General features: G+C 48.4%; 1 protein-coding gene and 1 pseudogene across 1 annotated transcript; one reads left to right on the plus strand and one right to left on the minus strand.

Annotated features, from left to right (window-relative positions):
* The window catches only part of LOC123158403 (uncharacterized), a 124479-nt pseudogene that overhangs the window by 93965 nt on the left and 5776 nt on the right, over nucleotides 1-24738 (minus strand).
* Nucleotides 12308-15221, plus strand: LOC123158405 (transcription factor SPEECHLESS). The gene is made up of 3 exons (XM_044576406.1): nucleotides 12308-12868; nucleotides 13400-14035; nucleotides 14857-15221. The coding sequence occupies exons 1-3, from the start codon at nucleotides 12476-12478 to the stop codon at nucleotides 14920-14922; spliced, it is 1095 nt and encodes a 364-aa protein (XP_044432341.1). The 5' UTR covers nucleotides 12308-12475; the 3' UTR covers nucleotides 14923-15221.

The raw sequence follows: 24738 nt of genomic DNA on the forward strand, positions 1-24738 counted from the left end.
CTAAGTGTGAAGAAATTAATGAAGAAATTGATTCTCAGAGCCCTACGACAATTGTACACGGTGTCTGAAATCAGCTTTCTTATACGGTGGGTTACGCCACCACCCAAAGTTGGAAATCTTAAATTTGAGTGTTTCTTCATTTTTGAAATTCCTTAGTTTTTTTTCAAATTCTTCAACTCTGCATTTTTCAAAAACTAAGGAATATGAGTTTTATGTCCTCTACAACATTCACGCTAGTTCAAGTTCATTTCTTCTACTAAGTGAATGTGATCGGACTCTTCCCCCTCTATGCTAAACTCAACCCAGTCTATTCACAAATTCTTCATGTGCGTTCTAATTGAAACTCGTTCAAAATCTTCACTGTGTCCTTGACAGCTGAAGAAATTGTGAACGGAACTTTTAACTTATCTTATCAGAATTTTCGGCTTTGCCGCTCAAACCATTCCCTTCTCACGACAATACTTATCTATTCACCCACGATCCTACACGATCGCCACCTCTTAGTACGTGGGTGACACATGTCAAGCAAATGAGAAGGGCCAGGGGCACGTTCGTCCGATTTCCTCGGGCGTATAGTTTTTCACTCCCTCTATAAATACCCCTGCCTCTTCCTCACTTCACTTTCACCTCGCTCGCTCTCACTCCCGCTCGAGCTCCCCAAACCCTAGCGCTGCCGCTACTTCATCGTCGCCGGTGAGGAAGAGCTTCACTGCCTCGACCTCGACGCCGTCGTACTCGTGCCGATTGCGGATTTCTTCACTCCGCCGCCGCCGTAGCCGTCTTCCTCTGCCGAGTTAGGGCGTGGAAGATCTGAACTGATGAACTTCACATCTACACTTCCCAGTTCATCGTGTTCTTCACTTCAGGTAATTAAAAGTTACTTTTACTGCCCTTTTTGATTCATATGTTTCCTTGAAAATCTTCAAAGGTGTTTATTCTTCAAATCTACACACACATGAACACCTCACATGTCATCTGCTCGTGATTCGTTTCTCTAAGCAATGTTTTTCTTCAAGATTCCTCAATTGTGTGGATTTACAAATCTATACAACTCTGGAACCTACGACAAAGAACGCTTAGTGAAATTCCTCAAGACTCATCTGGTCAAATTCCTCAAACCTATACTTTTTGAAAAACCTTCTAAGAATGCATATGACCTCTCCAAATTCCTTGCAACTATACTCTGTTCACAGGCACAAATTTCCGCTGCTGATTCACTAGGTTCTCATCAACTTAACTCATTTGCAGCGTTCCACGAAGAAAAGTTGCACACTTCTTCAGAAACTTCAGCTGTTCATATTCCTCAGCTGAAGAAAATGACTGAAGGAAAGAAGCTACAGAAAGGTGGAAAGAGGCCTGAGGTCAATACTGCATTTGAAATCCCTGAGGACATTTATGCTGGGTACTGCACACCCCCTAAGGAAGATAGAAATCAGCGCAAGGTGCACATCCAAAAGATAGAGAGGAGATGGGCACGGGAATGGAGGGAGTACAGATATGTTACTCCAAAGTATATGAAGAAATTCGCGCTAAACCCTCCATGCTCAAGACCTCCATTGGCACCAGGCCATGTGGCAGATCCCACTAGCCTCAAGCGCGGCGAGGACTATGCTGATGAATGGGCAAAGCGCCAGGCCAAACTGGCCAAGCAAGCAAAGGAAGCAGTGAAGAAATTCAATGCAGACTCTGTTGCTACTGCTACCGCTGCTGAGGCCTCTGCTAGTCAGCCGAAGAAGGCGATGCCTAAGAAGCCTGCTCATAAGTCAAGCGCTTCTCCCTAAATGCCCTCACGACCAAGCTCCTCAGCAATGCCCTCAAGGCCAGATTCTTCAAGGCCCTCACGGCCAATTCCTCAAGCTGCTCCTTCCAAGTCCTCAGCTCCTCCGACAAAGTCTTCAGCTGCTCCGACAAAATCCTCAGCACATGTGCATGTCGCCACGTGCCAAAGGACTACAGGCATCTCAATTTCCTTAGGAGCATCTGCAAGTTCCTCAGCTGCACCACATTCCTCAGCTGGCCCCTCTCTGCTGAAGAAAAAGGCCACTGCTGGACGAGGCCTTCGACCAAGTCCTCACAAGAAGCAGGTCGCCTTCCAAGTTCCCTCTGATGACGATGAGGCTGATGATGAAGAACTTGCTGAAATCATCAGAGACAGGCAAGCCAGGGCCGCTAGAGCCAAAGGTAGTAATGTGCCACTGCTGTTGGATCCAAGATTGATCCTCGACTTCATTAACCTATGGCACAAGGACCATAACACACCTTTGCCGGAGATGAATCTCACTCCTGGTCAAAGTCATGTTCTGACTGCCTTCATTGTGGAAGAGAAGTGGAAATTTGAAGAAGGCAGAAGGTTGAAGAAAGCGCAATACAAGAAACAGCGCTACCTCAAGGACAATGTCCTCACTCTCACCCCTGGTCAGCTCATTGCCTTGCAAGCTGAAATCAAGCAACCGAGTGATGAATTTGATCGCTACCATGCTGGTTGGAAGGGCGCCAAGGTTCGGTTCGTCAATCTGACAAAGAAATTCACTTCAAGTGCTGCTGCTCCTGTGCACGTTGAAGTTCCTCAAGCTGAAGCATCTGCTCAGCCTATTGAAGAACATGCCAGCACCGCTGATGACAATCAGGCTGCTGACGAAAATGAGAGTACCAGGGATGATGACTCCATTCCAGCCGCTGAAGATATTGCCAGGGCATCCACTAGTGGTGCGCCTGAAGAAAGTGAAGAAGTGAGGGCAACTGCATCAGTTGTGCCTGAAGAACATGAACCAAAGTCCTCTACACCTCCTGCGCCTACACCAACTCCGATCCTTCCATCTGCATTAGATGTGAAGAAGACCAAGGTTGCAGAGCGTGCAGCTGTGAAGAAAAGGAAGGCATCAACTTCATCAAATTCTTCAGCTCCAAAGAAGATGAAGCCTCTAACTAGTTCAATTGACAACCCAATTGATGACGTTCCAGTCTCTTTCATGCCATCAAAGGACCTTGTTCCTTTTGGTGAATATTATGTGATTCCTAGCGAATCAGATGAAGAAACTCCTTCCGCTGCTTCGACAGAGCAGTTGGATGAAGAAATTGAAGTGGATACAATCCCTTCAACCCAGTCATTTCCTCATCTATGCCTCAGTTCACTGCTGAAGAGACAGGTGTCGAAGAAATGGAAGATGAGGATGTGGACATTGGTAGTACCACTCCTATGCTCAATGATGACTTTTGGGAAAGTCTGCACCCCAACTCTCCAATGTTCACTCCACTCCAAGCAATTCCTTAGTCCCCCGCTGCTACTGAAGTGCAAATGGGATCTGAAGAACCTCATGCAACCTCGTCTATTCATGAAGAAATTCCAGCCACTAGTGCTGAAGAAATTGACAATGAAGAATTGAAGAACCAGGCTGAAGCTGCAGAAGAGCCTGAAATTCCTCAGCATGAGGAACCTGATATTGCGATTCCTGAGGTGGTAATGCAATTGACTGACACTCCTCAGCCCAAGCCAAAGGATCCTTTCGCCAAGAAGCAAAAATTCAAGGCTGATGATTTCTTCGGCGAGCATGTGTTCTTCACTGAATTCAACCCATATGACAATGCTCGTCTTAGAAGGAAGCGTTTCTGGACTGCCAGCCAGGCCAACTTCTATTCTTCACTGCTTTTCAACAAGGACAAAGTCTTCGACCACGAGCATATTCCTCACGTGGATATGGAATCAATGCCTTGCTTCTCTCAAGTCCTTAGTATGCTTCATGATGCAGGCTTGCTCAACTTTTGCTCAGACATAGTTGATTGGAATGAAGACCTCATTCTTCAGTTCTACGCAACTTTGCATATCACAGGTGATGCTGTTGACTTCAACTCTTGGGTGTTGGACTGGATGACTGAAAACACTCATTACAAGGCACCAGCCTCTGAATTGCTTCATGCCCTGCCAATCAGTCTTCCACCTGACGGTGCTCGTTGTCTGTATGATGAGCCTAAACTCACTGCTCACTATATGCAAGTGCTCATGAAGCCTCTGAAGCCTGGTCAAGCCCCAAGGACCAAATACCTCGTGAAGGAATTGCTCTATGTCCCAAGAACCATCTATCGCATTCTGACGAAGACCATGAGTCCTATCAAAGGCCATGACTCATCCGATGAAGAAGTTATTGGGATGATGAAGAATATGCTATTCAACATAATGCATGGCATCCCCATAAACTATCATGATTTCTTCATGAGGACTCTGGCGAATGTTGCACTTTCACCATTTGAGCTGAATCCTTACGCGCTGTGGATCATGAGATTCCTCAGAACAAGGTCTTCACTCAACTATAAGGCTGACTTTCAGAATCACCTCAGCTACTTGCGCCCGATTGAAGTCCTCAAGCGGACATATTCCTCAGCTGATGAGAAGGGCAAGTCACCAGCCATTATCGATGAAGGCATTCTTCCATTGGATGGTCAGTTTCGCAAAGCTGCATCTTACTCCACCAATGATGACTCTGCCACTCATGATTCTGCTGCCAATGCTACCAAGTCACGTCCTCAAGCTACTGCTCCTCGTGTGATGACTGACCGTGAGCTGCTTCTAAGTCTTCACCAAAAGGTGGATCGAAACCATAAGTGGGTTAAGCGTCAGTTTGGCTCTATTCTTCACAACATGACTTCTACATATAATGCAGTGAAGAAAACCATTACTACCTCCATGAAGTTTTTGATCGCACCTGGGCTATTCTGTCACATCTATATGGTGAAGAAGATCTAAAGAAAATGGGCTTCACGGAAGACTTTGACTGGTCTGCTCCTCCACCGAAGAAATTCAAGAAGGTCAAGGTTCCTTCCTTGGTGGCCAGTTCATATTCTTCATCACGCGACACAGATGAGTATGAAGACTTGGACGACACTGCAGTAGGCCCTACAACGACTCATGACCCTGACAATGCTGGCGCTCCTCCATCATCATGATATTGTTCAGGGGCGTTAGTCCTCATTTTCAACCCTTTTGGTCATTCGATGACAAAGGGGGAGAAATTTGAGTTAGTCTTCAAGCGGGTCTATCTTATATGGGCGTTTTTGCTAAGTTACAACTCTCGTTCTTCTGATGACTTTGCTGGATCGAGTTGTAATCTTAAACTCTATGGTGGCCTGATACTTTTGATGTGTTCTTCAGCATGCTTATTCCTCATTAATGTTAATGCACGCATGCTGAATTACATCAGTCACCATATTTCATCATGCATTTCAAATTATTCATATTATATGTCAAATGCGTGTATGAATTACAAGATATAGGGGGAGATCTCCATGATTATACTCTTCAAGTGTGCATTGCTTTAAAAGCAAATTCCTCACTATGCACATTTTCAGGGGGAGTTCTTCTATATCTTGTAATCAATTTCCTCAATATCAGTATTTACACTTCATATGGTTATCCCCGTTGAAAACTTGACCTATATTGTCATCAATCACCAAAAAGGGGGAGATTGTAAGTGCATCTAGTGCCCCTTAGTGATTTTGGTGTATTGAAGACTTATAGGTTAAGGACTGATGCTTTTGTGAGTGTACACAGGTCTATTAGTCTATGAGGAATTTGATACTTACAGAGAAAGTCAACCCCTAAAAATGAAGTTCTTCGACTGAAGACTTTGGATTTCTGAAGACTTTCTAGAGACTTTGAAAGTGAAGAAATTGGTGTGACCTTGAAGACTTGGCAATCATTCGAGAAACATGAAGCATGAAGACTTTTGTCTTTATAGTTTCATTTTCTTTTTCTTGAGTCATAGGAAACACCGTACTGTTAAAAGGGGTCGAGGAAATACTAAGGAAAAATTTCCATGTGATGCTCAACTCAAAATCCTACACCTACCAATCCCTTCGAGTGAAGCCATTGGAAATCTCATATATTTCAGTCATATTCTTTAGTGACAGAGAAGAAGTTCTTCTGGTCTCTGAGGAATTTGTTCTGACTGAGGAGTTAGGAATTTGCCAGTGCGGATTGCCTACACAGTGAGGTACATGATAGCCCTGAGGACTTTGAGAGTCAATATTCCGACCGTTGCTGTGCTATGCGCCAGCTGTCCCAAAATATCTACCCACCTAACGGTCATATCAGACAAGGGCTTTTATGTCTTATCATGTCGGGCTGCTCCCTAGGCTATAAATAGCCGCCCCCCTCAACCACTAGCTGGTTGGCTACTCCGAGAGAATCTGACACTTGTCATTTGTGAGCATCCCATCCTCCGAGGACTTTGAGCGAAAATCATCAAGTGAGGAAAACCCAAACCCAACACCTACAAACCCAAAGTGATTGAGCATCACTGAAGAGATTGATCCTGCGTGGATCCGACGCTTGTTACCTTTGAAGACTGTGCTTCTTCCAGACGGTTAGGCGTCATGGTCTAGAGCATCCAAGAGGAATTGTGGATCGCCGAGTGACCTAGTCTGTGAAGGTTTGGAAGTCACGTGAAGACTTACCACGAGTGATTGGGTGATGTCTGTGTGACCTTAGCTCAAGGAGAATACGGTGAGGACTGTGTGTCCAGGACTGGGTTTCCTCGAGTTTAAATACTCAGCCGCTCCAACCAGACGTACAACTGAGACAGCAGTTGGAACTGGTCTACCAAATCATTATCTTCACCAAGCTTACTGGTTCTATTTCCTCAACTCTTTCATTTCCTCATTTCTGTTGATGTGTGCCTGTTCATATCTGTTCGAAGACTTTGAGTGAAGACTTTCTCAATTTCCTCAGTTCAATTTCTTCAGTCCGTCCGTCTTCTTTCTGTGTTATCCTGTGTTTACGCTTTCGTACCCTGTGCTTGTCTTCATTCCATTATGATGACCATGCTTGTGTTCTGTTATGTTTACATTTGAGTACTTATTCCGCTGCAAGTAGTTCTTCATTTAGGAATTTCCCCACCAGCAAATTCCTCAGTGAAGAATTCATAAAAATCGCCTATTCACCCCCCCCCCCCTCTAGTCGATATAACGCACTTTCAATAGCAAGATATATAACATGAAACATTATGGCTATCACAAAGTAAAAGTGCATAAGTAAAGGGCTCGGGTAAGAGATAACCGAGGCACACGGAGATGACAATGTATCCCGAAGTTAACACCCTTGTAGATGCTAATCTCCATTTGGAGTGGTGTGGAGGCACAATGCTCCCCAAGAAGCCACTAGGGCCACCGTAATCTTCTCACACCCTCGCACAATGCAAGATGTTGTGATTCCACTAAGGGACCCTTGAGGGCTGTCACCGAACCCGTACAAATGCCAACCCTTGGGGGCAGTCACCGAACCCATACACTTTGGCAACCCTTGGGGGCGGTCATCGGTACCCGTCAAATTGCTCGGGGCGATCTCCACAACCTAATTGGAGATCCCGACGCTTGCCCGGAGCTTTACACCACAATGATTGAGCTCTGACAACAACAACCGTTTAGGGCACCAAGGCACCCAAGATGGACAAGCTATAGGGTGCCCAAACACCCAAAAGTAACAAGCTTCTCAACTTCACTTCCACGTATCACCGTGAATAACTCAAACCGATGCACCAAATGCAATGGCAAGGGCACACGGAGTGCCCAAGTCCTTCTCTCCCGAATCCTACCAAAGCAACTAATGCTATGGAAGAAAATGAGAGGAAGAACAAAGAAGAGAACACACAGAACTCCAAGATCTAGATCCAAGGGGTTCCCCTCACATAAAGGAGAAAGTGATTGCTGGAAACGTAGATCTAGATCCCCTCTCTCTTTTCCCTCAACAACTAGCAAGAATCATTGGAGGGATTGAGAGTTAGCAAGCTCGAAGAAGGTCGACAATGGGTGAAGTACACGAGCTCAAGAGATAAGGTTCTCTCCACCGCTCTGTTGAGCGGTACTACCGCTCGGGCGGTAGTAACCCAAAAACAGTGCAATGACACGAAACCACGAGGCGGTAGTGCAGCCGGAGCGGTACTATAGCTCGCCCCAGCCGGAGCGGTTACTCAGAAGCAGAGCAGGAACAGGGGAGAAGTAGTAGAACTGCTATAGCGGTACTACCGCCCACCTAAGTAGTACTATCGCTTATAGGCAGTAGTGCTGCTCTCCACTACCGCTTCACTTCCGCTGAGAGTGCATCGAGACCTAGAGGGAGTAGAAGTGCAGCGGTAGTTGTGGGCGGTACTACCGCTGATAGGCAGTACTACCGCTTCACACTACCGTTCTACTTCCGCGCAAACCCGACACGAAAGCCGAGTTTCCAGAAGCAGAACTACCATAACTTCTACAAATGAGCTCAAAATTGAGCAAACTCAAGCTTGTTGGATAGTGGACGACAGGAACTATCCAACAGTTAGGAGGGGGGGGGGTATGCCCAAGATATAGAGGAGTGAAACCTCTACCGGTGAAGAACCGGCAAAAATTCCAACATCGAAAACATCATAGAAGATGCATACGTGAACTCCGTTTTCGATGAACTCGATCTTGTCATGAAGATGACCAAAAGCTCTTAAACTCACACAGAGAAAAACCAAACAAGAACCAAGAAAGATGATGCAATGATGCAATGGTTTGATCTCTCTACGAACGATATGATCTAGCTACTAACTTGAGAGCCCCCCTTGATAGTACGACAAATGATCCTATAACCTGGTCTCCCAACTACCACCATGAGACCGATAAAATTGAAAACCTATCAAGGGCAAACCTTTGCCTTGCACAAAGTCCACTTGAGCTTGATGATGAAGATATCGACTTCCACAAGTTGGACCACCTTTGTTGATTAAGTTGGCTCGATGAAGAATCGTTGATTGCTCCCCCATACTCCACTATGGGTGAGCCACTCTTCGGCACATCTTCACAAGTCCATTGTCACCACAATGGACCGCAAGATTCAAGCACGATCTCTCTGTGATCCTCCACTTGAACTTGCACACCGCAACCTTGATGACGATCACCACCTGATGTCATCCTCCATGGGTTATATGATATCTTCCTTTTGATGCACGACCATGGGTTAGTACACAAAGCGGGTTAGTACACAAAGCGTAATGGACAATGCTTACCATACCATTGGATCACTTGATTCCTCTCGTTACATCTTGTACGCTTTGTGTGTTGATCAACTTGATTCACTCCTTGACTTGGTCTTGATCAAGCTTGTCTCATGTCTTCTCTCTGACCAAACTTTGGATAATTCCTTGAATAGCACCTTGGTCAACTCATAAACTCCTTGAAACCAACACATGGACTTCAAGAAGCGCATATGGACAAATTCTTCAAATATAACTCAAGGAAACCAATAGTCCATAGAGAACGTCATCAATTACCAAAACCACACATGGGCCGCCACATGCTCTTTCATTTTCTTTGTTGATTCAGTGCTGTTTCCACGTCCCGAGGAGGGAGAATATGGCGAAGGGTTGTGTAGCATTTTTAACACTTTCTTGAAACTGACATAGTGCTGAAACATGGATGGATGAAAAATTTATGTGAGAGAGTATTGCTTTTCTAAGTTGTTTCACGGTAACAAATAAATTCTGTGCCACAAAAAGAGTTTTTTTACTTGCGATTCCCACAAGCAAAATTTGTACAACATAAAGCATTTCGCCTAATATAATGGGGATACATTTGTAGAAATTTAGTAATTATAACGTGGCTTCCTCCATAGACCATCCCCTTATTCTTTTTAAATGATAATTTTGTCCATTCTTCGATGATTCAGATAAAACACAAATAGAATTATTTTATATTGTTTTTTCTCTACGTCCAACCAACATTCACAGATGGAGTCCAGCAGAACACCTCAGTGATAGAAGTAGTTATGTACTCCACAACCTCTCATATACAAAGCTTAACTGTACTATTTTCAACGGCATACAGAGATATATACCTAATTTGCTGAATCTCTCTATTGTGTCTCTATCAGATTCTCTCTCTTTTTTACAGGAAATGGCATGTTCTTTATTTTTTGGAGAAAAACCGTTGTCATGTGAAATGTGTGCGAGGAAATGTGGAATTGGCTGGCGTGACTGCCCCTCCACCTCCCCCTTCCTGAGGCAGTCCCGCGGGTGCCCCTGGGAGGAACCCTAGCCACGCCCCGTGGCCCCCTTTGCCTCAACCCCCTCCCTCGCCGCCGCCTGGGGCATAACTGGCCAAAGGCCGTGTGGCATTGGCGGCGGTGGGGCGGCTCTCTCCTGCACGCAGTTGGGGACTCCGCGGGGCGTTCCCATCTGCCTGGTGGTGCCGGCCATCGGGCTGCCCCTGCCTCGGCTCCTTTTCCCCCTCCCGGCGTCCCTAGCTGGCGCCGCCTCCTCCCCTTCGTGGTGGTGGGTGGCGGGGATGGATCTGGGATCCCTGCCCAGATCCGGTGGATGGTGGGGTTGGTGTTGGTAGAGGTGGCAGACGGCCCAAGCGTGGTGGCGGCGAGTCTTGCGGCCTCTGGGCATCGTGGAGGTGCCAGCGGCGGGGAGTGCTTAGCCTGGTAGTGGCGGCGGCCATGCATGGGAGTTGGATTCCTTCGAACAGATCTGGGTGAAAAATTGCTTTCGGCTATTGCCAAGGCCGGCGGTGGCGGCGCTATCTGCATCGTTCCCTTCTTGAAGGCATCACCGTGGAGAAGTTCAAGGCCACTCTCTGCTACCTCCGGGGGAAACCCTAGATCGGATGACGGCGGCGCTCTAGTGTCGTTCCCCCCTTTGTGGCGTCATTCTTGGAGGTACACATGTGATCGAGGGACCAGAGGACAGATTCTTTGGTGGAGTGGTGCTTCATCTCACTCATTGATGGCGGTGGATCTCGGCGGCATGGCGTTGTGGTGACTCGGCGTCCGATGCGCGGAGATGGACTCATGCAGGAGGGTGACGCGGTCTGGCGTCGTGGTGGCATCGACGACAGCTGGACCGGGCAAGGTAGATGCAGCAGTACAGTTCCGAAGTTGGATTGGTGGCAGGTGGCTGCGGTGTCCTCATACCCGGCATGCGTCCTGGTTGAGGAGTGCGCCGGACCGGTGGGTGCCCCATAACCGGCAGGCGTCCTGGATGGGACCTCAGGTCTTAGATGGTAGGTCTGGCTGCGAGGTCTGTTTGGTATTAGGCCCAGACTATCAGCATCCCTTCATCAATTCAATAGGAGTAGCAACAGATGTTTCCTAGATGGTGGCTTTAGTCTTACGGTTGTATTACTTTGTAAGGTCTTGTGTGAACAATTAATAAAATGGCTGCATGCATCGTCCAGATGCAGAGGCCGGGGTCTTCCTCCATTTCTAAAAAAAATGTGAAATGTGTGCTGATGAATTAAATTGCCAATGTAAAGTTTCCAAGAGGATATAGATGCAAATCTAGTTGTATTTCCTATTTTATACATTTACTTGTCAAATTTGCATCATGTCAACTAGCTGATTTGATGGCAGACAGGAACACCTACTTGAACAGATCTATCAGAGAACTAATATAAGACGTTTCAGATCACTAGTTTAGTTTATAGAGGGTGTAGTTAGTAATCAGGACCTATTTTCAGCAATCCTACCTAACAATACAATATGGTTTAATGGCTCATATGATTCAAAGGAAATGTTGACAGAAAACATAGGAATCCGAAGTTTTCTTGCCATGGTAATTAATATTCATTTTTTGGTTCACATGAATTGGAGAAACAAAAAATGGAGGAAATTTTCCTTAATTGATATTGGTTTCGAAAGGAAAAAAAAACGCGAGAATTCTAACATCCACTTGACACCCTTCTAAAATTCGTATGCCAGGAGAACGAGATTAATATTTGTAGTGAAATAATAACACCCTAACTATATATTTTCATGTGGTTTGAATTTAATTTGACCATATTAAGTTGTGCTTTTTCAATTTGTGTACGAACCAAACATCCAAGTTGACATAATTCCTATGTTTACCAATTCCTATATTTTGTGCAGTCATTTCTATCATACTTTTGTGATTACCTATCCTCGCGTTTTTTAGAATCCTGTGAACAAAAGGAACCCTAAGAGCTTACTAATTCCGCCATACTAAAAAGACAGTATGGCCATGAAAGTGCTAAGCTGTAATCTCAACATTTATTTTAAAAAAAGTTATCTTTTAGTTAAGAGGGTGTACCGAAGAAAAAACCTCTTAGAATTTTCATTTGACCAATCAAAACACACTTATGGGTGTATATACCTATGTACATATAAGAGGTAGATTGATATTTTAGCCGGCGTCATAGTTGATTAGCTCATTAGGGTGGACCGGCAGGCCGGTATACGCCTCGAGTTGCTGCCCTATCAGGTATCGCCGAAGTGTTGTTGGTGGGCATCTCTTGCAGCCGTACACCTCCTCCTGTATTTATGTCATCCCGACTCTTCTCATGACCATCACCCAAGCAACGGCCGATCTCTCTATGCTTAAAAGAAGCAAAGCTATCTAGCCAAGATCTTCCACTTGCACACAACATTCTTCCTCGCACCACTCAGCTAGCAGCTGCCAAACACAAGCTCGCAAGCTCACGGCCGGGTACGTGCGAAGCATTGAACATGGGAGATGCGCTGTGCGATCAGCTCCTCGTGGACGTCGACGGTGAGTTCCAGCTCCCCACCGACGCCGAAGACCTATTCAGCATCCTCGAGACTTGGGAGGACTGCGTCCACGGCGCCGCTGCAGCGTTGAGCCCCACCGCCGGCGCCAGCAGCCGTGGTGAGCTGATGGGCGGTTCTGCGCCGGGGAACAAAAGCAGCAAGCGGCGAGCGCGGCCGGACGAATGTGACGGAATAGCGCAGACGCAGAAGAGGCAGAAGTGCTCCCCGGAGGAGGGAGGCGGCGCGGCGCCGAAGACAGCCCACATCACGGTGGAGCGCAACCGCCGGAAGCAGATGAACGAGCACCTGACCGTGCTGCGGTCGCTCATGCCCTGCTTCTATGTCAAGCGTGTAAGACCCTCTTACTTTCGATGTGCTTGCTGCGTGCATCCTGCACAGCTTTCCATTTCTACCTATTTATCTCTACATTAATTTGAGTACGTACTCGATCTTTACTTGTTTAGATGTTGGTTCTTTTGGGTCAACTAACAAACTAGCCGATGAATCATTACTCCACGTTCTGTACCACCAGCACTCTGGTAGATTATCACTTATTGACAGTGACATCAACCTCCATGGATCTTCCTCGTTGGGAATTGGGATCTAGTCCTACGTAAAGTAGGTACTGGTGTACTGCATATCTACACCACTGTGTACCTGCCAATTGCATCAGTGCATGCATGCTGGCTGCAAGGCCATGGCCCGGCCTAGGGTTTTTTTTTTGGATGAGAAGACTGACCCGGGAGTAGCCTATCTACCTTCTTTCTTGGAAACCCTGAGCTTGGATTCCTAGCTGCAGGAGAATGCTTTATTCATGAGAGTTGTTAGACCTATGCATGCTTGTGGATGACACTGACATATACTATGCCTTTTTTGGATCAGGGTGACCAAGCATCCATCATAGGAGGAGTGGTGGACTACATCAAGGAGCTGCAGCAAGTGAAGCAGTCGCTGGAGGCCAAGAAGCAGCGCAAGGCCTACACCGAGCACGTCCTCAGCCCGCGTCCGCCCCCGACGTCCTACAGCCCACGCCTACCTCTCAGCCCGCTCCACAAATCCACGCCGCCGCTCAGCCCATTGCTCAGGTCCACTCCGCCGCTCAGCCCGCGCCTCGCCGTCCCGATCAGCCCTGCCAGGACGCCGCCGACGCCAGGCAGCCCCTACAAGCTCCGCCCCCTGCCGCCGCCGATCTCCGGCTCCACCTACGTGTCCCCGGCGATGACGCCGACCGGCTACGAGCCGGGCTCCTCCTACCTCCCGTCGCTCGACGCCATCGCCGCCGAGCTGTCGGTGTACGCCAACAGGCAGGCGCTGCAGCTGCCCCCGACTGACCCACTCCCCGACGTGAGGGTGGAGTTCGCAGGCGCGAACCTGGTGCTGAAGACGGTGTCGCACCGCGCGCCGGGGCAGGTGGTGAAGATCATCGCCGCGCTCGAGTCACGGGCGCCGGCGCTGGAGATTCTCCACGCCAAGATCAGCACCATCGACGACACTGACGTCAACGCCTTCACCGTCAAGGTGTGTACGTACCTAGTATAGCTAACAAAGCTATAGCTAACTGCTAGCAGTTGTCCTTACTCCCCTCGCTCTCTAGCATGAACGTAGTAAAGGCATGCATGCATGGGACCAAACATTGCATGGACATACTAATTAAAGTCGAAGAGGACCTGCATTTCGTTTCATGTGAGGTTCCCGTGTTAAGTGCATGTGCATGTATATATATCTACTGACCAATCACGCTGAAGCTGCACTGGACATCAACGTGGGTTGGATGGCTAGCTTGGACCCGGACCAACCTTCAAAATAGGGATCACGACCTATGTAACAGTCCAGTGAATAGTCTGTTACTGTTGGTACGTATGCACTGCTGTGTAGAGTGTAGCTAGTTAACTCAAAGGACCAAACACTGATGAAAAATTTGAGCAGCATATTTGAAGACAAACGGTCATATATTTGCGCAAATATCTAGAATCTGTGAAACACACACTTGCTAGGACAATTGCTTGTCGTTGAACTAGGCGGCGTAAAACTTAAGGGCTTCGGTTCATTAAAGCCAGGGCAAGCGCCTCCTTTCTAAAAAAAATTACTTACTACTCCCTCCATTCTATAATTCTTGTCGTGGTTTTAGTTAACCACGGAAGAATTATGAAACAGAAGGAGTACAACATTGGTAGCTATATACACCCTCGATTCCACAGCTTGCTGTTTCATCATGCATGTAAATTGCATTTCTCATGCGAATTATAAAAAAAGTTACCCGCAAAAAAAGAGAAAGAATTACACTTTTTTTAGCAAACCCGTAACGATTCCTAACGTTGTACATGTATACCTTCTCGCAGATTGGAATCGAGTGTTCGCTCAGCGCTGAAGAGCTGGTGCAAGAGATTCAGCAAACGTTCTCGTAAGCGTTTAGTTAAGGTCCCCGCTTCGAGTTAAACTCTTTCTTGTTTTTCCCAACAGGGCTGAAACTCGTCGAATTAGACGGTGAAGATGCATGTATTGGTAAGCATGCATAAGTTTGTGCATGTGTGTGTCTTGTAAGATCGAAACTGAGGATGAGCTGAGGAGCCGGGCACTTGAATGGTCGTGGTACAGGTCGTACTCTAGCTATAGCTAACTAGCTAGATCGATCATTTCTTGTGCTACCTGCGTACGTATGTAACTGCAGTTGTTCAATGGCACGTGCATTTATTTTCACAACTCATCAACTCGTACCGGCCAAGTGGATTCGTTTGGAATGCTTGCTATGCTAGCTTGAAATTTGCCTTGTATGGAACGAGTAGGTCCGACAGCTCATTCGCTTGCGGGTAACATCTATTGAAGTGAATTTTGGTGCATGAAACTCAATAGTTTGCCTCTTCTTTTGCCTCCCCCTCACGTGTGGCTCCCTCAGGACGAAACGTGAACCGAAAGTACCTCTTGGCTCTGGTACCATGTAGAAGTGCATGCTCTAACCAATGCAATCAAAAAACCGATCTACTGAAAGAGACTAGGCAATACATTTATACGTCAACATCAGACTGGGTCTTCTTTCTTAGAAAATGAAATCTCCATTACCCGGCTTATGCACCCGTACAGACTGACTAACTTCTTTTTTTTAGGGAAGACCATCATGGCTAGCTTTATTGAAAATCAAATAGGGTTACATCGTTCACGAGCACACTGATAACAAAATCAGGGGTTCGTCTAACCAACTAAAAGAATTCTTTTACAAAAACTATGGTTTGCTAGTACATGAGCCGCTTCATTAGCAGTTCTAGAACAATGCTTAAACATGACCTTCCCGATCAAGGACGCTAGATCCACACACTCTGCAAAAATTGCTGAAGCTTCATCCCACCATTGCGTTCTCCCGCTGCAAAACTCAATTACTTGTGAAGCATCTGATTCTGCCTCCAGTCGATTAAAATCAAGGGAATTTGCAAACTCCAAACCATCTCTCATGGCTAACGCTTCAGTAGTGATTACATCTGCTGCATATTGTATAAATTTGCACTGGGCAGCAAAGAAGTTACCTCTTTCATCTCGAATAATAGCTGTTGTGGCACCCATTCCTTCATCAACAAAGAAAGCTGCGTCGACATTTAATTTGACATGTCTTGGTTGGGGTTTCTGCCATCTCATTTCCGTCATCAGATTATCCTTGCAAAGACCGTTTTGAAAATTACAAATGATGGATAAAACCGAGATCGGCCATCTCCACAATGGCGGAACACTTTCCTTATGAGTTATACACCTTCTGATCCACCAAAGGTACCACCCACCTACCAAAAGGATCTGATTGATCGTCACTACTCGGTGCACTGGTAGTTGTTCATCCGGCAAAGACAATAAATGTTCAAGGATTGCGGATCCTCATCTGTCCAATGGCAAGGCACGTTCAATGTGTTCCAAAATACCCAACCTATTCCATAGTGCCTCCGCGTTAGTACACTGGAATAGTAAATATCGAACATCTTCTGCTCCTTGATGACAAATAGGGCAAGCGCCTATAGATCCAATGTGTCAGTTTGTGAGTATTGCTTTTAGTGGGACAATTCCTCGAAGCGCTCGCCACCCAAAAATTTGAAATTTACGTGGTACTTTAATTTTCCAGGGAGTGTTCCATATAGCCAATGGAGTGGAGCTTCCTGGATGGACTAGCTGAGTTGCATGTGCCCTGTAATTATGCATCCACTGCAAATGATACGCAGTGCGTACCGAAAATATCCCGGATCGGTTCGGCTGCCACGCGACAAAATCTTCAAAAGAGTTGATATTTACTGGTATTTGAAGGATTCGTCTTGCATCTACCGGATTGAATACCGAACGTATCATATCCTCGTCCCATGTTCCATGCTCAGGGTCAATCAATTCACTCACCCTAGTCAAGATCGTTTGTCCTCTAGGGGTTATAATCTTCATGTCAGGACTTGATGGGATCCATGGGTCACTCCATATCCTAATATTCTCTCCCGTTTCAACCCTCCATATGTAACCTTTTTTGAAAGTTTCCAACCCCTTGAGTATACTCTGCCACGTAAATGATGATCCACTCTTTGGGGTAGCTTCCAGAGGGCTCCCATTAGTATAGTATTTCGCTTTTAACACCCTTGCACATAGAGATGTTGGGTCAGTAATCAGACTGACTAATTTCTAACGTATGCAGTATATGCCCGCCAAACATGACAGAAACTATGGAGTTAGGGCGTATTCGGACCGTTGCTGTAATCACAATGCATATGGGGTTGTAGAATAGATCGACCCTTGTTTGAATGGACTTTGAATGCATCCTACTTTTGATATACGATGAGACAGATGCATCTATCAATCTGTTTATATACTAAAAGGATAACAAGGAAAAAAGTAGAAAGTTGTGCTAGAAATTCAGATAAAATGGCCAACCAGTCGTTGATCTGGCGGACCAAATCTTTGTTAATTCATCATAACTTTTAAATCCAATAACCCTACTTAAATATACCATACTCATTGGATCTATATAATCATATTGAACAAATAACATCCCTTAGATACACAAAAGAAAATGTTTAAGAGTGATTTGTCAGGAACACGCATGGGGCCAAAAAAGGATAATTCTGGAATGCTTGCCCACTATTGCTTTTTGGCGAGTACGCAAAATTTGCATGTCATTTCATTAATAGATGAAATTAGAGAGAGCACAGAAGGTGCTACAATACATGGCATGGACGCAAAACGCGTGAACATGATGCCTGAAGAAGAGAGACATAAGATGATCGACCCAAACAAAGAAAAACACAGCTAAACTCGCTGACGACAGAAGCAGTCCAACCACCAACTAGAAGACCAACATCTCCAAATCTGGACGCCCCGAGCAAACAAAGCAAAGCTTTCATGAAAGAGCACGACACCAAGATGCCATCGTCGTCCGATCCAAAAAATTAGACCTAGGGTTTCCCCGGATGCTAGAAGTGGAGCGCGGATAACGGTGATGGTAGCGCCTCCAAGAAGGGGACGACACCCACTTGTGTCGCTGTTGCCAGCATAGGATGCAGGGATCTCGCCATGAACAAATTCCGAGCAATCCGAAGCTGTCTGAGCATGAATCGGAGAAGAGGAAGTCAGGCAAAGGCTAGAATTGCAACTACGGGAGGGGGTGTCTGAGGGAGTCCTGAATTAGGGGGTATCCGGACAGCCGGACTGTGTACAATGTCCAGAGTATGGAAGCGTGAAGATACAAGACTCAAGACTTCGGCCCGTGTCCGGATGTGACTCTCCTTTGCGTGGAGGGAAAGCTTGGCGACCCGGATATTATGTTTCCTTCCTTGTAACCGACTCCATGTAAACCCTAGCCCTCTCCGGTGTCTATATAAACCGGAGAGGTTGGTCCTTAGAAGGCCGATCACAATTAGAATCATACCATCATAGGCTAGCTCTTAGGGTTTAGCCTCTACGATCTCATGATAGATCTACTCTTGTACTACCCATATCATCAATATTAATCAAGCAGGAAGTAGGGTTTTACCTCCATCGAGAGGGCCTGAACCTAGGTAAACATATGTGTCCCTTGCTTCCTATTACCATCAGCCTTGACGCACAGATCGGGACCCCCTACCCGAGATCCGCCAGTTTTGACACCGACATTGGTGCTTTCATTGAGAGTTCCTCTGTGTCGTCGCTGTCAGGCTCGATGGCTCCTTCAATCATCATCAACAATGCTGTCCAGGGTGAGGCTTTCCTCCCCGGACAGATCTTCGTGTTCGGCGGCTTCGCACTACGGGCCAGTTCACTTGGCCATCTGGAGCAGATTGACAGCTACGCCCCTGGCCGTCAAATCAGGTTCGGAAACCTGAACTACACGGCGGATATCCGTGGAGACTCGATCCTCGACGGATTCGGGCCAGCACCAGGAGCGCCGAACAGCCATGGTGAGCACGGCTTAGACCAGCTGCCAGACGATGCTCGGGACATCATCCCGGCAGAAGCCTCGGATCTAAGTCCGGGGCAGGCTGCATTGCCTAAGGACGGAGGGCTGGACCCCGTCCCGCAGGCCGTACCCTCATCGACGATGGAGCCGAACACAGGCCTCACTTCTGAGGGAGCCTGTGACTCCGGACCCCCGGATGCGTATCCGGTTGCAGGTTCCAGTCCGTGCGTCCCCGGGCCCGTCGAGCCCGGTTGGGCTCCGGTAACGGAGTTCACCGCGGCGGACGTCTCTCAGTGCTCGCCCTTCGGCGACATGCTGAACTTATTGAAGTCTCTCTCTTTGTCAGGAGACTCTGGGCCGAACTATGTCCGGCTGGAGCGGGAAGCGGACGACGACAGAATTCGTTGCCCACCCAACACCCACTTCATTGCCACGATCGATGATTTAACCGACGTGCTTGACTTCAATTCCGAAGACATCGACTGTATGGACGACGATGCAGGAGAACTACAGGAACCACCGCTCATAGGGTGGTGGGTGGCCACCTCCTCATACAATATATATATGGTGGACACTCCAAAGGAAACCAATGGCGGCGAGGCAATGGAGGATAACCCCTCAGGAAGAAAGGCAAAACATGTGCGTCATCGGCGCCACTCCAAGCCCCGCCACATCAACACCGGCTCCGGAGACATAAGCAGTACGGATGGTGCCGAAGAGGAATACAGCCCTGGTCAGCCTATCCTCAAACAGGCCGGACAGGTCACGATGGGATACTTGGAGAGGGACAATTACACACACCCCCTCCGACGACGAGGCAAGCCTCGGCAATGACGAATTCAGCGTACCTGAAGACCCAGTGGAGCAAGTTCGCTTCAAGCGACGGCTCATGGCCACGTCAAGGAGCCTGCAAAGGAAGAAAGAGCAGCTTAAAGCTGACCAAGATGTGCTAGTGGATAGGTGGACCAAGGTACTGGCCACCGAAAAGTACGAACTCGACAGCCCAGCAAAGGGCATACACGGCACAACTGGCTACCTCAACTCGAGCAGGAAAACCACAGTCACACACCCAGACATCCACACATCACTACGGTCCAAGGCAGCAAGAAGCATACACGAGGAGGCACCCTCAAGCCTCGGCGCAATGGCAACAAACGTCAAGTCAAGGAAACTGGTGCCAGGTCCAGTAAATACCAGTCCGATCAACGAACAAAGAGCAGCTCAAGCCTATTCGGCCCGAGCCACATGCTTGATCAGCCATGCGAAATTCATGGCACTCCTAGAAGGACGGCAAGGCATACCAATATAGAATGCAGGATCCTCAAAACAAAGCGGCTGGTCGCGCGCCGGAGGCAATAAGGGGAGGCGCCTCGTCAAGAACCCTCCTCCCCCCCCAGAGCATAACAGTACGGCCGATCGCCCAGCATCACATAAACCACAGCAAGTCAATTGCAGTACCTCTAGACCTAGTAGTCCGGGGGCTCTATAACATACAAAGCCCACACGGGCATAAAGCCACAAATAACATCTCCTAAAAGATGCAAGGCGCAAAGGCCAAGTTTTATTGGCCCACCACCCTAACGGTTGTCCTCGGATCACTCACAATTTCTATGCCAAGGGATAATCTTTGGCACCTTCCCACCATGTGGTAGTTTACCATACTACAACGGGATAAACCACGTTGACTAGATCCCACATGGTAGATCAATCAGGCCAACTATCCGGACACCCATCAAGGAGTCCGCGCTACCTCACGGTATGACGGCTGGATGCACCAGGGTCCGATAAGGAACCCTTAGACTAACCACAAGAGGACGCTCAGCTGCCTCATAACATTTGCCTTCACAAACTAACTTTGACGCAGAACAGGATTGGTGGCGTGGAACCAGCTTGGACACGCAGGGGCAGGAACATGCAGACAGAAGGTGGTTCGGATTCAATACTGATCCACTCCATTCCGGTCACCACAGGTTCCGCCAAATAACACCTCGTTTCATACATCATACTCATATGCATAGACATATCATCCTCCTACAATGCGTAGACTTAAATAACAATTACTGGCCGTCGTTTATCGCCGACGCCTCTTTGCCGAAAATGACAGCCACGCTCCGCGTTCACCCGGTTACACCAGGGGCTTCACAGTACGGCAACAAAGTCCGACCACCTTTTCGGTCGCTCGGCACCCCGAACTTATAGCACTATATGCATCAGCTCCGAATCTTGTCTTGGGTCATTGGTTGGGTTTGCCCGGCTCCCATGTTTTGGTACCTTACGTTCCGTTCTGTCGGCTAAGGTAGCGCTGGGAGAACTACTGCGATTGTGTCCCGGTTCAGCCGGACGAGCACCTCAGTAGAGAAAGCCGAAAACCGACCGTCATGATGATGCGAGAGCTGGTCAGCTGTTCGAGAGGTTGTAAAATCCTTAAAGATTTATTCCGCACAACGCCATTATAAATGCTGAGTGCGACGGATCGGTCTTCCAATCAGGCGCCAATAGAGCCCCTAGTTCGGCCTTCCGAACACTAGGGGCTGCGCTGACCATACTCGAATTCCTATGGCTAAGTGAGAGTAATAAAGTCGTATAGTCCGATTGCCTGGTTCGCGGAAAGAGACACCTCCTTAAAAGGACCCAACTATGGGATAAAGAGCGTCCAGATATATCCCAAACACCCCGTATCCTTTTTACGAGGGGGCGGAAGCCAACGACTAGCCAACTCCCAGGATTTGCATACAATAAACAGCCGCACAGGAAAAACATATGTTCAAACAAAAACAGGCAATATATAATAAACATGCCATTATCCCATATTGCAACAAGCGGCACAAATGCCCTTAGAGAAATATAATGTCTTTAGCACACTTGTCCGTTGCAAGGCGGGCCCCTTTCATTACACCCTCATAATACAACTCGGGCTTGTGGTGCTCCTTACCCTCCGGCGGCCCCTCAGTCATCAGCTTCTCCGCGTCAAGCCTCCCCCAATGCACTGTTGCACAGGCAAACGCCATGCGCGTGCCCTCTATACAGACTCATCGCTTGATAGCATCAAGCCGAGGATAGGCGCCCACAATCCGCTTGACGAGTCTGAAGTAGCTGCTTGGAATCGGCTCCGCAGGCCACAGCCGGACAATTAAGTCCTTCATGGCTAGTTCGGCCGCGTGGTGCAGTTCGACCAGCTGTTTCAGCTGATCGATAAATGGCACCGGATAGTTCGGCGCCAGATACTGCGACCAGAAATCCCTCTCTGTAGTCTTCTTCTCTTCGGTGCGGTAGAATTGAGCGGCATCTGATATGCTGCGAGGAAGATCCGCAAAAGCCCCTGGAAAAATAAGAATTCATCTTGCTGCTTAGGATTCTTCCCATTATCACATATAAAGAGCTAAGAATACAGAAGGCCTTACCAGCCGCAACCTTCCGGGCCTCCTGAATGTCCCGCGCAGCACCTCGGGCTTCTTCCCGAGCACCTTCTGCAGCCTCGAGAGCTTGGGCGAGTTCGGATTCTTTCTCTTTTAGACTCTGCCCCAAGCCCTCACTTTTCTTCACAGCTTCCTGGAGGTCCCGCTCAGTGGCGATAACCCTGGCCTCGTGTTTCTCACGAAGCGTCTGTTCGGCCTCAGCCTTCTTGTTGGCATCAGCCAAAGCTTTCTTTAGTGCCTCGTATTCGGCACCCGCTCCTAGAGCACACAAAACCAATATTTTTTCATTATGCACAACTATTCGTTCGTGCCAACTCCAAGACAAATGTTTTCAACATACCTTGCTTGTCTTCCAGTTGCTTCCTCACACGGCCGAGTTCCTCCTCGGCCCGTGTAAGGCTCTGCTTTAGTTCGGACACTTCTGCATTATAAGCGGCCGTCCTCTCTGCGGATGCCTGTTTTCACACAAAAGGGTATACGTCATTCACATAGGCTCCTGCGAGAGCAGGGGATTTGATCCCCTGCTTGGCTCTGTCTCCTCCGCCGGACAGTGCATCAGGGGCTACTACTCATATTATGACAATTCCTCAAGGGTTTCCTAGGAAACATACCTCAAAAGCCTTTATAAGGCCAAGGCAGGACTCGTTCAGCCCGCTCTCGGCGGACTGAATCTTCTCAACCACCGCGCCCATAAGGGCCCAATGCTCATCGACAATAGATGCGTTCTTCAACGCTGTCGATAGACCACCAGGCATCTCTACTCGAACAGAGGACGCCGGCGGGGTGGGCAGGCCCCCCACCATCGGGGGTGGCTGCTCGCTTGATCCCGGAACCCTAGAGGTCCCGGGGGGCGTATCCATCCCCGCGTATCCGGCACCAGGGATATGTCCTCCCTGGTCCGAGTCTTGTCGAGATGACACCTTGGTGTCGCGCCCGAACTTGGGGGAAGGGGCCCGCGGAGGCGTCTTGCTCGCCAAGGCGTCCGAGCCCAGTGAATCCTCCGACGAGGACCGGCCGGCACAGGACCTTGCCGGACTGTGCAGTATGTAGGCAACAGTCAAAACTACTATACCCAAAAACAATCCCGGACGCATATGCATGTTCAGATACTTAGGACTTCTCTAGGGGTTGGGCCCTGGGATCCCACTCCGGCCTGCTATCGGCAGCCGTGGGGGATGCCCCTGGGAGGGAATTTCCCCCCCTCTTGGGCGATCCGGCCTCCAGAGATGTGGAGGCCGTCCTCTTCCTCCCACCATCAGAGTGAGGCTCATCCTTCTCTGCTTCCTCCTCTTCGTCCTCGGACGAAGGATTGTCGCTGGAGTCTTCGGATTTGGCGTCCGAAGCCTCGCGACGGCGAAGGCCACCCCGGGTCTTCTTGACCTTCTTGGAGGCCTCTTTCTTTGGCGCCTTGTAAGGCGCGGGGACCAGCATCTTAGTCAGAAGAGGTCCGGCCGGTTCCTCCGGCAGGGGGGCTGGACAATGTATCCGCTCCACCTTCTTTATCCATCCCTGAGGTCGCAGTGAAACACGATTAAGGTGTCTCCCGCATGACATGCCAGCTGAAGCATGAATAGATAGAGTGAGGCTGTGACTTACCGAGCTTGGAGAATGGGATGATCGATACCCACGGTCCTCGGCGGGGCCCGGCCACGATTTGCCAGACTTAAAGAGTACCTTCCAGAAATCCTTGTGGGAGGAATCATAAAGCTCCCGAAGGGTTTGGTGCTCGGCCAGATCGAACTCCCACAGGGTACAAGCTCGACGCTGACAAGGGATAACCAGGCGAACTAGCATCACCTAGACTACGTCGACAAGTTTGACGTCCCTATCGACGACACCCTGAATGCGCGTCTGGAGCAGTAACAGCTCATCGGACGAGCACCAGTTCGGGCCCTTCTCGGGCCATGACGTGAGCTGTAGTGGAGCTCCGGATCTGAACTCTGGAGCTGCCACCCACTTCTTCCCGCGTGGTTCGGTGATATAGAACCACTGCTGCTGCCACTCCTTGACGGAGTCGTTGAAGGCGCCTTTCGGACAAACAACCTTGGGCATCTTGCTTACCATGGTGCCGCCACACTCGGCGTGTTCGCCACTCACCACCTTGGGCTTCACATTGAAGATGTTCAGCCATAGGCCGAAGTGAGGTGGGATCTGGAGAAAAGCCTCGCACACGACGATGAACGTCGAGATATTGAGGAAGGAGTTGGGGGAAAGATCATGAAAATCGATCCCGTAGTAATACATGACTCCCCGAACGAACGGGTGAAGGGGAAACCCGAGCCCACGGACGAAATGGGGAAGGAACACGACTCTCTCATGAGATTCCGGAGTGGGGATGACCTGTCCCGCCGGTGGAAGACGGTGGCCGATCTTCTGGGCCAGATACCCGGCTCCCCGGAGCTTCTTGATGTCCTTCTCCT

The sequence above is a fragment of the Triticum aestivum genome, chromosome 7B (assembly GCF_018294505.1).
Source record: "Triticum aestivum cultivar Chinese Spring chromosome 7B, IWGSC CS RefSeq v2.1, whole genome shotgun sequence".
NCBI classification, from domain to species: domain Eukaryota; kingdom Viridiplantae; phylum Streptophyta; class Magnoliopsida; order Poales; family Poaceae; genus Triticum; species Triticum aestivum.

Excerpts from the sequence above, each read along its gene's own strand:
- LOC123158405 (XM_044576406.1), top strand. The coding sequence starts at position 12,476 with ATGGGAGATGCGCTGTGCGATCAGCTCCTCGTGGACGTCGACGGTGAG. Across the intron at positions 12,869-13,399 it reads CCTGCTTCTATGTCAAGCGT|GGTGACCAAGCATCCATCAT; the intron begins GTAAGACCCTCT and ends TTTTTGGATCAG. Across the intron at positions 14,036-14,856 it reads TCAACGCCTTCACCGTCAAG|ATTGGAATCGAGTGTTCGCT; the intron begins GTGTGTACGTAC and ends ACCTTCTCGCAG.